The 17616-nt window shown below is 31.7% G+C and overlaps 1 protein-coding gene across 2 annotated transcripts in view; it reads right to left on the bottom strand.

The window, feature by feature from the left end:
* Positions 1-17616, bottom strand: part of NCAM2 (neural cell adhesion molecule 2) — a 590430-nt gene that overhangs the window by 45773 nt on the left and 527041 nt on the right. The window contains exon 16 of one of the 2 annotated variants that reach the window (XM_045284840.1): positions 8170-11183. The exons of the other annotated variant lie outside the window; for it this stretch is intronic. Coding sequence (XP_045140775.1) covers positions 11077-11183 — 107 coding nt within the window. The 3' untranslated portion in view covers positions 8170-11076. Of the gene's footprint in view, positions 1-8169; positions 11184-17616 lie in introns of those variants that run through there. 2 annotated transcript variants of the gene reach the window in all.

Below are 17616 nucleotides of genomic sequence, written 5' to 3'. Positions count from 1 at the left end.
AGGGCTATTGTGTACAGGATTGCATTCTGGAAAATGAATCTGCGCATATTGAACCCAAACCTTTAAATATATTAAAATAAATATTGAAGCATAATGAGAACAGTAACATGTGTGATATTATAAAAGCTAATACATGTATGGTTACCTGTGTACTTGAAGGATTTTACATTTCAGAATTATACAAAGGATTTTACATTTCAGAATTATACAAAGTAATTTTGTCTGTGTTATGCACAAGTATTGAAAATATTTGAACTTATATATATAAATAAATATATCTAAAATTTAAGCTAGTGATTTGTACTACTGGTAAAAATAATTTTATGTGACTATTTATTTAGTGCACCCGTTCCTTGATAATAATATTTTTCATATTCAAATATTGTTTTGAGAATTTGAAAGTTTTGGGTTTTAACAATTATAAGTAAAATTGACAGATATACCTTAGTGTTTTGCAATTATGTGAATAAAACATCTGTTGTTATTTATATATCCATGAGGTGGTATAAACAGTACATTAAGTGGTGGGCTATTAAGCAAAAGGTTGGCAATTCAATCTCATGAGCTGCTTCTCTGGAGGATGTTGAGGCTCATAAAACCTTCATAGAGCTTCACAGTCTCAAAAGCTGCATAGTCTATAGCATTTCCTGTCCCTAAGGCTGCTTTGATTTGGAATCGACTCATTGGTAGCGGGTGCAATGTGGTGTAAACAATATACATTTGACTACCCATCTACAGTTTGGCAGTGTGAACCAACACTTCTGGGCCTCAAAGAAAGGGATAGTGCACTGTTTTGTTTTGTTTGTTTTCATGTTCAGAAAGACTACAGTTATTTAAAGCAATGGAGCCGTTCTTTTCTTCAACACATGAGGTTGTTATGAGTCAAAAGCACGTTGATGGCAATGGGTTTTGCTGTTTCGTTTGTAAATCTACTCCCCCCCCCCCAGTACTTTTATAATAATGTAGTTATAATTTTTACATGTATCATGTTATGTGTCCTCAGTTCAACAATGTTAATGTAAATTACCATTGGTGATATTACAAACATTGTTTTGAATGCAATTATGTTGTTTATTCTGCTTCATTACTGTTTTGTTCCCTTTCTCTAGTCCCTTTGATTGTTCTATCAACATATTTTCTAAATAGTTAATTAATAAAAATTAATATATAGACAACTCAATGGCAATCAGAGATTATCCCATAAATCATATGTCAATACCATGAGAATATTGAAAACATACTATTTAAGTGGACGCCTGATAGGAGGTAGACCTGGCAATATTGTGCTTTTAATAACAATCTGATGTGACACACACATGTAGATAAAAGATATTTGATTGGATAATGACAAAATAAGCCTAAACATGCATTTCAGACAGATTGATTTTATACTTGTAAAATTATTTTCTTTCCTACATGCATGTCCTTTGTATATGCTGACAAAAGTTAATTTATAAACTAAAAGTTTTCTTATAGTACTTTCTAGCACTGTTGTGCTATAATAATGTAATTCTTCTTCTCTGAGATGTTAGTTTAAAATATGTAGTTATCATTTGACTCTTCACGATGTTAAAAATAAATTTTAAATAGTTGTGATAATAAAATAAGACAAAGACTAGTTGTCAGGCTGTATTCCCCCTTTCTGTCCTTTTTGTGGTGCTCTGTCGGTTTGTGTGTGGCTGTGATGCTAGAGAGTATGTCACTGGTATTTCCAATGCCAGCTGGTCACCCAGAGTGAACAGGTGTCAGTGGGGCTTCCAGCCTAAGAACAGAATATGGAGAAGGGACCAGCTGTCCACTTTGGAAGAAATAGCCACTGAAAATCTGTGTATAGCATCAAACACCATCAGACACTGAAGGCTTAATGACTACAGCTGAGAAAAACAGCCTTCATAAGGTAAAACCAACAATAATACTGTGAATTGGGAAACGCTTGTGGAAATAATCCCTTCATGACACTGATTTGCATTACTGGGCACTATTCAAAATGAGAATAAACAGCTGCAGAAATCTACTACTAATAGTGAACAAGAAGTTACGTAGCATGAATCTATGAACATTTGAAGTTGTCAAAATTGAATCAGAACCCATAAAAATTGACAGTCTAGGTGTTTTTTGAGCTGAAATTGACTGGTATTTGTCATTTTAAATCAGAAAATCATATGGCTTACTATGCTGGGATGATACAATCAAGAATAGCCTGACATTCATTGCCAAAAGTTCATTTCAAAATCTATTTTGAAGTACAGTGCTGTCTGTGACAGGATTTTATCTATCCATCATCAGTAAATCCAATAAATAAAATGATTGTTCAAATATATAACCCAACTACTAAACTAGTGATGAGAAGTTGAATAATTCTACCAACATTTTCAGCCTACAATTGGGCGAACATGCAATCAGGATGTATGGATAATTATTGGCTAGTGAAATGCAAAATTTTGGAAACAAAAAAGAAGGAACAGTAGTTGGAAAATGGGTATGGTGATAGAAATCAATATGAAGATAGCATGGTAGAATTTAGCAAGGACAATGACTTGTTCATAGCAAATGTGAACTTCTCCAGATGGAATACAAAACATTAAATTGACTACATCAATGGGAAAAGACTACCAATCGCTCATATGTAAATTAAAGTGGAATGGAAGATAATTAGAACAAATCCAGGAGAGCTAGCATATGACTTCAAATCGATCCCACCTGAATTTTGAGCACATCTATAGAACAGATTTGAAACATTGAATATTAGCGACAGATCTCATGAGCTATGGGATGACCTCAAGACCATCATGCATGAGGAAAGCAGAGGTCATTAGGAAGACAGGAAAGAAAAAAAAGATCTAAAGGGTAATTAGGGAAGGCAGTTATTTTATTCTAATATTATACTGTGAAATATTATAATGAAATATGCAAATGTCTGCATTTAGAAAGACAAAAGAAAAGAAAACTAATTGATGGAATACCTACTAAAATGTTTTAACAAGCTGATAAAGCACTGGAAATACTCCTTTATCTACGCCAGAAAAATTGGAAGACGGCCCTTTAGAATTATCTGATCAGTTCTTTGCCGATTGACTGAAAGAGATCCATGTTTATACCCAACTCAAATAAATTTGACCAAACAGAATGTTGGTTATAGAACAATATTATTAATAACAAATGAAAGTAAAATTTTGCTGAAGATCATCCATGTGCTGCATCAGAAAAATTATCCGATGTCAAGGCTGATTTTAAAAGTACCTTGCAGAAAGTATATCATTGTTAATGTCAGATGGATGTTGACTGAAAGCAGAGAATGTCAGAAACATGTTTACTACGCAAATGCATTAAACTGCATAGATCATAACAAACTATGGATAGTCTTGAGATTAGGCAGCCCCAGAATACTTAATTCTGCTCATGAAGAATTTGTCCATGGATAAAGAGGAGTTGTGGTGGGGAGCAGTGCATGGATTAAAAACAGGAAATGTGTGTCAGGGTTATATCCTCTTACCATAGTTATTCAATCTCTATGCTGAGGAAGTCCTTTTTTAAATTTCTAAAAGTAAGCCCTAGTATTTTTAATTGCCTCAGATGCATGAGAAAGTTGGACAATGAATAAGGAAGACCGAAGAAGAAGCAATAGATATGGTGAAGATTATTGAAATTACCATGGTTGGCCAAAAATATCAAAAAGAAGAAACAAATTGGTCTTGAAAGAAATGCAGCCAGAATGCTCCTTCGAGGTAAACATAGGGACACTTTGTCTCATGTGCTCTGGACTTTGTATCAAAGAGCTCAGTTCCTGGAGAAAGACATCATGCTTGGAAAGTAGAGGAGCAGCAAAAAAGGGGAAGGTCCTTCACCAGATGGCTTGGCCCAGTGGCTGCAACACTGTGCACAAACACAAGAACAAGTTGGAGGACAGCACAGTCCCCGGAGTGTGTGGCCTCTGCTACACAGAGTCACTGACTCCATGAGTCGTCCCCAACTTGATGGCATCTCACAACGACCTGCTATCTTGGCAAGGGTCCATACATTGTAAAATGTGGAGATTTAAATGCCTTCCTGATGAGAACAAACAATAGGACTTTGAAGATATTTTAGGGAAATGTTGGTAAGTTTTTCATCAGCTGTGAAGAGGGCATTATAGTCAAGGTACCATTGGAGAAAATGTTGGAGAATTAAAAAGAAACTTTCCATTTGAAAACAGGAATGCATTTCTTGCAGAACAGGTAGTGAGAAAAAATGGAATAATCAGAATATATATGTTATGTTTTGAAATTGATAGATTTCAAAATCTATCAAATTCATAGATTTCAAAATCAGGGCATTTCATAGATATTAGAGATAACGTATTAAAGAGAATGGGGCTGACAAAGAAATCAACAAGCTTATAAATTAAAAGTGCAAAATAGACAATCAACAATAATGACAAAACCAAAGTGTACCACTTCCCAAAAAGATGGTGAGGAGACTGCTGTAATAAGCAGTAAAGAATGAGGGGAAGCCTGGACTATGGCAATGGTCATGAACTTCTGTCCAGGCTTCCTTCTCTCTAATTCCACATCCAAAGCCCGCTTCCACTTAAGCAATGCTTATGCCTACACTTTAGGTGTTTCGGTGAAAGAGATGAAGGAAAATTCAGACTGGGCCTCTTAATCATTGTATGTTGAATGATGACTTGCGATGCCCTTTATTATATTTTAAGAATTAGTCCTGAATAAGATAGGATATTAGTGTACTTTTAATGTGTCCAAAACTCATACCCAAAACTCATTGCTAATTGAATTAATTCCCACTCATATTGATATTAAATAAAGTTTCTAAGGTTGTACATCTAAGGGAGCAAACAGCTTTCTCTTTCTCCCAAAGATGAGCTGCTGAGTTCCCACTGCTGGCCTGGGGATTAGGAACCCCCTACTTAACTCAGAGAAAACCAGAGTACTGTCCCTCCCACTCTTTCCCACTGCCTTTCTATTTCCCCCTCCCTCTCGAGCCCCTGCCACCTCCTTCTCCATAATCTCAAGTGGAATGATGTATCAAGTATCTCACTATTTTCACCCAGCTGTCGTCTACATGTCTACCTTAAGATTTTAGCATCCATCTTATTTTAAAATCATTTTCTGTTACAGTGAATAAATTAAAATATAAACTTAGTATGCTCTTATGAAAATGTTCATGGTTACCACTCAGATTCTCAGTATGACAAGGAGCTCAGGAAAAAATAACAGGAGCAAGAGCCACAGAGAAAAGCATGTTCTATGTCTCCTCTCGGGGCACAATTCTCTTCCAGTATTATATCATTATTCAACCCTGAATATCATTAAACAATTACAGATATTATATTAACTTTTTATTTTACAAGTCAATATGCTTCAAAAAGGTGGTATAAGAGGTTTGTATAAACATATATACAAACATTTTTAATAGTTCTTGAGTTCTAAAATAATTTTAATTGTCTAAATGAATATTTTCCCTTTTATTATAACCACATTATTTCAGTTGTATCAGAAAGATCTCTTTTTGTATATATGAAATATATTAGGCTATTATCCATATTTAAACCAGAAAAGTCACCTTTAAGAAATTCATTTTAATTATATAAATAATTTAATTGAGATACACATTTAGATTTAAAATATGAAACACAGACCAGGACTAGAAAACATGTTTAAAAAAAAATGTTATGAGCAATGACAGGTTCAAATTGTGACTCTCTTTGATATGATTCAACTCTTTTAGGCCTTGTTTTTTCTAAGTTAAAATATGAGAAAAATAACATTTTGAGTAAATTTTAGAATGAGTGAAATAATATATACATAAGATATTCAGCATTATGCTCGAAAAGTAGTTGCTCTTGTTTCAGTAATTATCAGTAGTAAGCTATCAAAGCCATTATTGCTTTCCTTATGTTTTACAAATGGATTTATACAGAACACTAATTTGTTGTACAACTTTATTGTTACTGTGCCCAGACTGAAATAATATAGTGCATGAATAAAAATATTAGAAGAAAAATAACTCTGAATATTTATGTCTGATTTTATGAGCTTTGAATGCAACAGAGATACTCAACTTTCCTTACTTTATTGTAATCATTAATGTGTTTATGTATTTTATTAAAATATCATTTGATGAATTTGGCCTCCCTCAAATAGCCAAAGTTTCCAATAAAAAATATGAAGGGAAAATATTTAGCATTTTAAAATCTTTTGTAAATAATTAAAGTAATAATTTGGCATTATTTTAAAAGTATTTTAAGGCCACGATTTGTATGTATTCTTAAACATATTAACTTATCCCCAGATAGAAATCATTAGGTGATTATGTGTTCATTACTCAGTAAATGCTTTCTTGATACTTAATTGATCAATTTAAAAATTGAAACACACAAGAACATAAAATTGTACCAGTAATAAAGAAAACACAAATAACAAGCTTTTCCTCAGTTTTCTTTATTACAACAATGGAGACACAGAGAGTACAGAAACTAAAATGACACCAATATACTATGATACACATGCATAGGGTTACATAGAGTGTTGAATATCATGTTTGGGTTTTAAATAATAGATGATACTGAGGACAATACACTTACAATATGTACATATATTTTTTTCAAGAAAATAAGCTATCATGGAAACAAATGCAATTTAAATGATCAAACATAGTTACTTTAAGACAGAAGTATTATGCTTAAAATCAATATGTGAGATAAAATTTTTCTGGGAAAACTTAATGAACTATGTGCTACTGGATTATTTGTAACCATAAATTTAATCATTTTAGGGGGGGAAGGTGGTATTACAAGGTCGGTGTATGATTAGAATGTCTCTAGTTATTTTTGCCATGCATAACATTTTAATTTTTATGTCAAATGGAATGGTAAAGAAAATGTAAACTTAGCTTTTTACTTCAGAAAATTGGCAATAAAACTCTACTTAATATTAGGTTGGCTCTCACTTAAAAATTATTAAGTATACTTAGATAAACTTATCATTTAACTTATTCAAACTTGAGATATCCATCCAACATACTAGTTTTGGCAAAAGTTTCATGAAATGTTCCCATACCACAAATCTCTCATTTAAAATTTTAACAAATGGTTAACACAGCAGAAATGAAGAAGTACAGCTTGTATTTATGGAAAAATCTAGAGTTAGTGATCGGGAAAGGCAGGGGTGAGGAAAGTTAGGAGAGAGGGCAAGAGGGAGGAATTATTTTTGAAAGGAGAAAGAATGGAAAGAAAGGGAGGAAAAATTAAGTAAGCAACGAGATTAAGCAATAAGGAAATGAAAAAAGAAAACCTACTTAATTTGGACATATCCAACTATTTTCAGGATAGTACGTCACTTTTCAGGTACATAAACCATAATGAAACACATTAAACTATACAGCTAGATGTTAATTTTATCAGATTAAATTATGGAATAGAATAATAACATATAGGTGCTTTATATTATACTACATGACCATAACAAATTCATAATGAATCCTAATTGATTATTTAAAACAATACCGCTAATATTGTAACCAGAAAAAAATGTGGACATTTTAAGACAATTTATATCACTAGATCTTAATTATAACGAATTGAAAATATTATCTATACTTTCAGTTATGATTTTTAAAAGTTTGCCCCAAGTTATCTTAATTTTTATATTGGTGATATGAATATCCAAGTTGAAATGTCAAAGTCATTTGGAATCCCTACCGTTAATTCCTGCCTCAGTGCAATTATACAATATTTAATTAAAATGCTATTTGCTTTAATGAGATAACCTAGATCTAAAAGTATATACTTAATTATTTTTGTATGATGTAATTTATTGAATTTAAATGCATAATCACCACTTTGTACATAGTTGAAAATATTTTGGAGTGTATCATCTTTTAGATTCAAATTAAAATAAATATGATAAACAAGCATTATTACATTAAAAAAATAAATTCTAAGGTTTCTCAATTCCCCCAACTATATAATCATATGCATCATTTTGCATTCTTATAAATAAGAGTCACTGATTTATTAAATGGGCCAAATAAAAACAAATCATTTGTAATAATATTTTCATATTCATTTTTTGTGTAATTGAAATTATATAAACAAAAATGTTCTTCTAATTTTAATACATATATAGTTTAAAATATTTTATCATTTGAGATTCATAATTCTAAGAAAAATAAGAGATGTAATAAAATTACACATATTTCAATATTTTCTATATCTTCTAGTTATAAATGCAAATAAGTGTATTGTATAGTATTTGTGATAAAATAAGAGTATAGAATATACAGATGTATATTCAATTCTGAAGACAAATAGTTACAGGGCTGAAATTAACAAAATGATAATTTACAAGCCTCCTCCATGTAAGAAGAAAATTCATTAGAAGAAAAGCATATTTTTCTATTTCCTAGGCATACTGTGCATATCTGAACCATGGAACGAAGGCTTTTGTAGTAATCTGTTCAATCATCATTTGATTGCATTAAGTATGTAGTTAAGACTAAATGAGATATGCAAGAAAGTAGATGGTAGGGAAAAACAGGAAATATTAAAGTCTACATAAAAATATTAATATTATAAAGGCTGGTAAAGGTAATCCTACCTAAGTGGATCAATTTAACATTATAATTAGTATTATAATATATAAAGCTAACTTGAAAAGATTTAGCTGTTGGGGATATGATATACACATCAATAGACACAGAGATAAGTTTCTGCTTATACATAATGATTATCATGAAACTCACCTTACACACAGGTCACATTTACGCATCTTCAGACATAGAAATTTACTTAATTCTTATTTTATGATTAGATGATATAAGGGAAACAATATAAATATTAATTTTATGTCTCACTTGTCAATAATCACAAAATTTAGACCTAATACTAATGGACTGATACTAATTATACCAAGAATTAGGTAAAGTGTCAAGTGTATGGTTGCATATGACACTAGTAAAAGTAGAAAAAAATAATCCACTCTTTTTAATATTACAACAATTTATGAATATCCAAAGAAGTAATTTACAATTTCTGAGGTCACAATTATTGATGCAATAGCTGCAATGATTACTACTTTTTGTTTTCTCATTTATTCTAGAAACAGGCAAAACATGTTGATTATTTGGATGTCTCAAAAAATTAATTTGTTTCTAGCTCTAACCTGTGAAACATTTAGCTAAAAGCAAAAATTTGAACAAATGAAAATTTTTATTATTAAATTCAAGATGAAATGCTTGTCATATAATTAATTGTTTAAAAAATCTAAATAACTCCTCATATGTAAAGAATTCTGTTAGGAGAGTAATATTTTAATTTTGGATTGCTTTATGACATCCCCGAATTTAAACCCTATGTACCATGTAATCCATTTTTGAACACTCTGTGTCACTTGTGTTAGGAATCATTAGTTAGTTCTTTAATGAAATTAATAAAATAAGTCAATGGTCTTAACTGGCTATAAATTTAGTTTCCCAAATATTTTTGTGAATGTATGCTATCTCATTATAACTTATACACTACTTTTACCTGATCATATTTATAATTTATTTGAAAAATAGAGTCAGGGTATAATGAATTATCATACTGGTCATCAATGCATCTGCTCAAAATTAAAAAAAATAAAATCAAGGACTAAAGCACTAAATTCTATTTTTTAGTAAAAGGAAAGACTGGATGGATGATTTGAAAAACGAAATATTTTTCGTTGAATTCGCTCAGAATCAATCGATGGTGCCTACTTGCTATTAGATCAAGAGAAAGAAAATACAGCAGTAGCCAGCAAAATAATGAGAAATATGACAAAGAGAATCAATCATCTTCTAAGAGGTGGCACACGGCCTACATGAAAGGATTATGTAAAAAAGTTTCTTAAAAAGAAATGAGAGAGATTATTTTCCTAACAACCAAAACGGCTTTTGATGAATTAATCCCATGTTCAGAATCCATTAATTTATTTTACCCACTGTTATGGTCATATTTATATATCTATTCAAAGCTGGCCATCAAAATAGCTCTAAATGAGCATCAATGATCACTTGGCAAGGGTAACTCTTAATGGGGAAAAAGTACTTTTTTTTCACTCCAAAAATACAAAAATGAAAGTTGTTCTTTATGCTACTCCCTCAAATCCCACTATTTGGTTTCAGAATTAAAAAAAAAAAAAAAAGGGAATCAAGTAAGCTCTCCTTTCTCTTTCCTCAATTTTATCTTCTTAAAGTAATTAAGATATTATTTCACGGTTTGATCTTTACAAATGAAATGAGCTGACTCTATGGTGTTGAACAAAATGCAATAAATATGTATGTTGTTTAGAAAAAAATGAGCATATCACCAGTATAGAATGCAATCTGAATCCTATGAATGAGAACCAACTTTGCAAATATATTCTAAAATAATCCATAACTTATGCTTGGGGAATCACAGAGATATATTTTCACTTAAGAATAAAAATGGGGCCTAATTAGTATTATTTTAAACCTATTTATTATGATATTGCAACGTAAATGGGAAATATGTAGCATAATAGGGGTGCATATCTAATACAATAGATATTTTATATCACATATAAATGATAAATACTATAAATTTAATTAGTATTAATAAATCAGCGCTACATTTAAAGATTAACAGTTGAAAAAATAACCCACAACTCTCCAGATTTAAATGATTATTTACACAACATATAATAGCCATATATGTTGAGTTATATTTGCAAATTTCTCAAGTGAAAGAAACTTAAATCGGATATTCTTAAGCTCCGATTAAAAACATTTCATTTTTGTTATCTAACGAAGTCAAATTTAGAACTGAATGGAAATTTTGAATGAGGCAGTTTGTGTAATACATTGGTAATTGTAAGGAACAATCCTAATTCCAATTCCTTCATTGATTTACTGACACTTTCCTTTGGAAAAGGTTGACAATTTGGGATGGGATAAAAAGGTAAATGTTCATGGAAGAAGATACATAATTAATCTGAACTAAGGAGATATTTGGTTAATTTTAAGTAAACCTTGTTATTACTAAAGTATTTAAATTGACAGGGCATAAAAGAAATACCACATGATGTAACAGTAACATTAAAACATGCAAAACAAACTAATGACTAGAATAAAAGAAAAGCCAGCAGCGTTCAGCTGCCAGGACCGGCTCCCATGTCCGCCTTTATTTGCTTCACAGCACTTTTCTGCATGATGGAATTTTATTTTGAAAGTAGAATAACAAAATAATTAAGGAAAATTCGTAAAAATTACAGACATGAGATGAAAGGAAAGGAAAACAGTAGCAGTAGGAAAGAAAAAAAAAAGAGAAAATAATTAATGCAAGATTTACACAAAGACATTACAATCACCTAAACTTTTTTGAATAAAAACAAATAGCTAAAATTTTTGTATAAAACAAATAGCTATAATTGTGTATACACACAACAATCCTAAGTGTTGTTACATATGACAAAAACTGCGGGTATGCATTGTTAATGTATACGCTGATATTAATTTTGTCATTGCTTTCATAAATGTAACTATCTTAATAATTTTTCAAATAAGCACAAACTTTATGAGAGGAAAAAACACCTGTCATTCCAATGTGCTGCCAGTACATCACATAGTGAGTTCAACATTTTCTACAAGATTTGATAATGATACTCTGCTATCAAAATTACGTGAAACACACTTTAAATAAACATGGTTATATAGTCTAATATAAATTAAAATTGCATATCACAAAATAAAATTTGCAATCTCAGTCAATACTTCAACATTTACCAAATCATTAATCAGCATAGCCTATATATGGTACTGAGAAAACAACAAATAACATGGAGAAAATGGTCATGAAATAATTTCATATTCACTGTCTCTCATCATTTGCTAAGTAAAAACTAACAATGTTGTGAGTGGAGTATCAATGTTTAGGTTTGGCTTAGCATTCCATATATTAAGGTGAAACTCTCCTCGTTTAACTTCTATTTTAGTACTCTTTCTAATTAACTAGTCTATTCCTAAAACGACCACAAATTTAGTTTTAAGGAAACATTTTAATATTTGCTTTGTGCTAGGTAGAATATTTTGTTTTCTATTCATGTTGAATTGCACAGAGATAAAAAAGGTTTACTATTCTTGTTTGCAAGTAGACTGAATGTCATGAAAATAACTATAGATTGAATTATAAATATACAGAAGTGCAAATTAATTCATTTCTTAGTAATACAATATTTGGTGGTTTTACGATTTCTACATTAGCTGAATAAATTTGACAAAAAACAATAAATTCTTATATACAGGCTACATATTTGATTACTGAAAATGTAATTATTTTACTAGCAAATATTTTAAAAATAAGAATGAAATTTTTATCAAATTAAAATGATAGTGAAATGTTAAAAGCATAATCTTCAAACTATAGTAATATGGAAACAGAAAGAAGATACAACAAACATTTAAAGTCTTTGTTTATATATAAACAACAACAACAAACATAATTCAGGCTGAAAGAAGGTGTGGGGAATCTATTTTCAAAACACATTCATTTATACCTATGGATTAGAGCTATGAATTTTTTAAAACATGAAATTATATCTAATTCAATGATCAGTTTATTTGATTACTGAAACTATAAAATCATTAAATACATAGAAATTCATCAACTCTTCTGATACCATTGATAGCTTTGTTATACCATTTTTATAAGCTTCAATTTTTCAAAATAACCCAATATTCCCATTTATAAAATTAAATGACATGAATTTATTCTTTATAACTATCCCAAATAGCAATGTGATGGTGATTTTGAACACTCCATTTCTATGTAATTCAGATACTTACAAGTGAACAATAAGAAAATAATCCAAAATAGTCCTCAAATGTCTTTGCTTATAATAATAATCTATACAGAAATATACAGTAAGATTTAAAGTAAGATAACTAGTATTACAAACAATTTTATGTGAATTTAAATACAGAAGATATACTTTAAAAAGATACTTTGCTTGGATTCAGCAAAGATGTGTATAACCTATTGACTAGAAAAAGTTAAAAACCCTGTAGATATAAATCAAACTATTCATTAAATTATAAAAGGATCAAGTAGTTAAATTAGATTAATATGAACATAATTTCTCTGATATTATGTTCATGAGGTCTGGTCAACTGCTGGTTCTGTCACAGCAAAACAAACATTAATTTTGGGTGTTTTTATAGATTATATAATTCTTTTTTTCCTTTCTCCTTTTTCATATCCTGTAAGTAGCTTTGGATTTTTGTGGGGAACCATGGAAAGTTCAAGGGATGGATAATCTTGTCTTTTTATGTATATATTTAACTTTCCCATGGCTATTTATGTTTCCAAAGCGATAAAGCATTCTTTCAACTTCAATTCACATCTTGGCTGCAAAAATGGGCTCAAACATTACAACAGTTGTGAGGATGTCACAGGATTGGACGGTGTTCTGCTGTACATGTGAGATAGTTTGCCAGTCTGGCTGATAAACACATATGGGATTAATTGAAGGGCGGAGAGATAAATGGCTGGGCGGGCCTCGCTTTTCTTGCCTCTAGCTCTTTGAACATTGGACCAGTGTGCGGCTGCCTTGCTTGTGCTGTGCCTCAATTTGCAAGCTACACTACCTGTGGGACACCTAACCCGTGGACTGTGTCGCTGTAATTTGAGGTCCCATTAAGCTGCTTCAGCTAGCAAGGATCACTTCCTGCAAGACATCCCTGAGGAGAAGCCACATGGACCTACCCCGATGCAGCCCTGGGTGCTGGAGCACCTGTGTGGAGACCCCTGCCAGCGCTGAGATGCTTACACGCTCACTGATTTGGCTTTCCTCCTACAGTCGATATTATTGTGTGTGTTTTGTGAGATTGAGGAGGATTTTGTAGATTGGTGTTGGGCATATGGGCTAATGTTGTACTTATGGGCTTGGGCGGCACTGGGTTGGGATGCTTTCTTAATGTACACTTACCCTTTATATAAAACTCTCTCTTATACAAAAAAAAAAAAAAGACTTGCCTAACCACAGAATTGGAATTTACATCTCTTGAGCTGAGGACTGACTGTTGGTGACCAGGCTGACTGTTGGTGACTTGCCTCGCTGTTTGCTGCCTGTGCTGGGATAGCCTAGCTCTGTCTACAGAGGACGACCTGGCGGCCCTCCAGACTTGAAGGCCTGCCAATGTCTGACAACTGTCTAATGCATTTGAATTGTACTGAGCCATTTGTACTGCTTTATAGTTTAACTGTTTATTTCTTGTGTTATATATCTATTTATCTGCTTGATAATTTAACTGTTCACTTCTTGTGTTATCTATCTTTATAAATAACTACATATATAATTATTAGCAATCTGGTTTTCTCTCTCTAGAGAACCCTGTCTAAGCCAACATGTCAGAACAGACTCGCTGGTACGTGATAAGCATGATCATCTTTGTTGTTAATCCTTCTATCAATGGCTCTACTAACTTTCATAAGGAAACAACCTCCACAAAACCTTCAGCGCATTCTTAATAGAACTTCTCTACCAATAATTGTACCCAAACCACATTAGTCAAGTTCACTTCCTATCTTTTTTAGTTCAGTTCAGTTCAGTTGGCATCTGATCAGTGCTTTACTCTCTGTTTCCTCTTGAAATATCGCTTGTATTGACATATATGAACTAAGAAACTTCTGTGTGGGTTTGTTTGTTTTTTTAGTTTCTCTATAATGCCTCAGGCTTATTACCTTTTTGTGATGTGCTTTTCTCTTTCTGTATAAAATTGCAGTTCCTTGGCTCTCCATTTTGAATCCTCCACTCTTGAACCACTAAAGAATGCCTTGACTATCTATTCTATAGCAGTCATCCTTCTAAATGTAGAAAAAAAAAGGCTATGAGCAATATAGACACTACTTTTCATAAAATGTAAGATCTTTATCTCACTGGCTCTAGCCTGACCCAAGCTTCACATACTACTCATCTGTTAGGGTTGACAATTGCATGATGTGCATACCTTTCTGTGACATCTCTTTCCATCTCCAAATTTCCCCATAATCTAACTGACCACTTGGGATGTCAAGCCTTATAAATATTTAATTTTCAATGTTTAATTGATTCCCCCTATTCCAAATCCTGTTCCTCGTAAAAGACTCATCTTGAGAATTAACATCAAAATGTCCTAGTTGCACAAGAAAGAAATGCAAAGCCATCAATATCTATCAAAAGTGATAAATTTTTGAGGCAATATTAGTCAATAGCCACAACATATTTGGAATTTATTCATTCTTCTCTTTTTACACTACTTAAATATTTCTTCAAATTTTCCTTATTTGCCATTTCTTACCACATAACATTAAGGCTCCTACGTCAAAAAATGCCTAGCTATTCAAATAGCTCCCATATTCAAAATTTATATATATATATATATATATATATACATATATACATACACATAAATATTAACTTTTAAAAACCGTTTTATTGGCATATAATTTACATACCATCCAATTCAATGGTCAAAATATTTTTTTTATTAAATAATCATTTTATTAGGGGCTCATACAACTCATCACAATTCGTACATACATCATTTGTGTCCAGCACATTAGTACATATGTTGACTTCATCATTCTCACAATACCCGCTTTCCACTTGAACCCTTGGTGTCAGCTCATTTTCAACATTATATTTTAAGGACATCTTAAAAATTATTTACCAAGACTTTAACATACCTTTGACATGTCTAGGTCTCAGCTCGCTCCCTAGCTTTATTCCACATAAACTCCTTGATCCTCCCCCTTACCGCTATGCTTTCTCTACTTCCTAAGCAGATGACATTGTTTGGTTTGGGGAATTTTGTTTGGTTTTGGTCTTAGAGCTCATCACTGAAAGTAACCCTTCAACTTATTTCCTTGTCATATCCTTTCAAGAATTCCCCCTGCATTATAACATAGACTTCTGGGTTGTAATTACTGAATGGCTACTATAAACCTTGTTTATTATCTGTTTCCCCTACTAGATTTTCAGGATTACAGAACAAGGGCCAGCTCTGTTCTTTTAACAGCGGAAGCCATTGCACTTATGTCAATGTTTGTTCTGTTATAGCACTCACGAAATAGCTATATAAGAGAGGAGTGAATGGCCCGTAATATTACAGAGCCAGAGGAAACTACTCCTAGAGAGAAGGACTTGGTTTTAAAGAGAAGTTTTGAAGCAAGAGCAGAGCTGGAAGTAGAAAACAGAATTTTGCTTATCTCCCTCCGAGGTCTTGTTCACATTTGACTCTCAAATAATAGAAATAAAACAAAAACTTTGAAACTAAATGTATCATATAGGTCTTGGGTATTATTGTGCCTTTAAGCTTAATAGATATACATATATATACATTTGTGTTTTATGTATGTATTGCTATTTTTATTATACAAAATTGCATAAAAATAATAGGAACTGATTGCAAAGATCTGCATGAAACCTCCTTCCAGGGGAATGGACAACAGAAAAGTGGGTGAAGGGAGATGTCAGATGGTGTAGGATATGACAAAAAAACAATAATTTATAAATTATCAAAGGTTCATGAGGGAGGAGGGTGGGGAGGGAGGGGAAAAATGAGGAGTTGATACCAAGGGCTCAAGTGGAAAGCAAATGTTGCGAGAATGACGATGGCAACAAATGTACAAGTTTTCTTGACACAAAGGATGTATGTATGGATTGTGATAAGAGTTTACAAGCCCCCAATAAAATTATTTTTTTAAATGAATAAAATAATAGGAACTAGTATTATTACATGGAGCCACCTGTTTAAGTATTTCCTTTGTGTGTGAATGTGTGTGCTTTATCCACAAATATTATTAAAAAGATGTCTTATTGTATATAGTACATTCATTATCTTATTAATTGAATGCATTATTTTCTGCACAGAAATATGAAATAATTTTGAGATTTAGGAGATTGGAGTACACTGCTGCATATTAATTCCTTCAGAGATTTCATGTTGTTTCAGAATTATATTTCTAACATAACATGCTCCTTAAATGTGTGTAGAGAATAATTACTGTATACATAAAAACTTGTAAATGATGAGCCATGTACACAAAGGGGCGAGTTTCAGACACAAAGGGGCTAGTTAGACTGTCTGCTTCTTTTTGAATCACATGACTTACGTAATTCTGATATTGATTAGATCATTTTACCTATTGAAGTCCCATCTGCAAAATGAAAATAATAACTATCCCTGTTTAACTAGAGATGTAATAATGAAATGAGGTAATGCATGCAGAAATGCTAAGGAATAAAAATGTTATTTTACGTACAAGATGAAATATCCATACCATTTCTAAACGCCCCCATCCTCCTAATTTTGAATTGCAATTGAGAGCATATGAGTAGTGCAGACTCTAATATTAATTATCCTAAAATATTAAAATGTACACCAGTACTTTTAATTCAAAAGATCCATCCTATAAAATTACTTAAAAAATAAACAACAGATACGCAATATAAGAATGGGATGAGTATCAATTTGGAATTACCAGAGCGTTAACTGGCACAACTGACATTACAAATTCTAACCCTTTTCCACTCTTAAATATAGTTTGTTCCAATATCAAGTTGAATTATATAATAAGATAAGAATAGACATATATTA

The sequence above is a fragment of the Echinops telfairi genome, unplaced genomic scaffold (assembly GCF_000313985.2).
Source record: "Echinops telfairi isolate 266 unplaced genomic scaffold, ASM31398v2 ScPeMD7_7469;HRSCAF=8507_0, whole genome shotgun sequence".
Classification (NCBI taxonomy): domain Eukaryota; kingdom Metazoa; phylum Chordata; class Mammalia; order Afrosoricida; family Tenrecidae; genus Echinops; species Echinops telfairi.
Note: the sequence above shows the minus strand (reverse complement) of the source record. Positions and strands in the feature narration are given on the sequence as shown.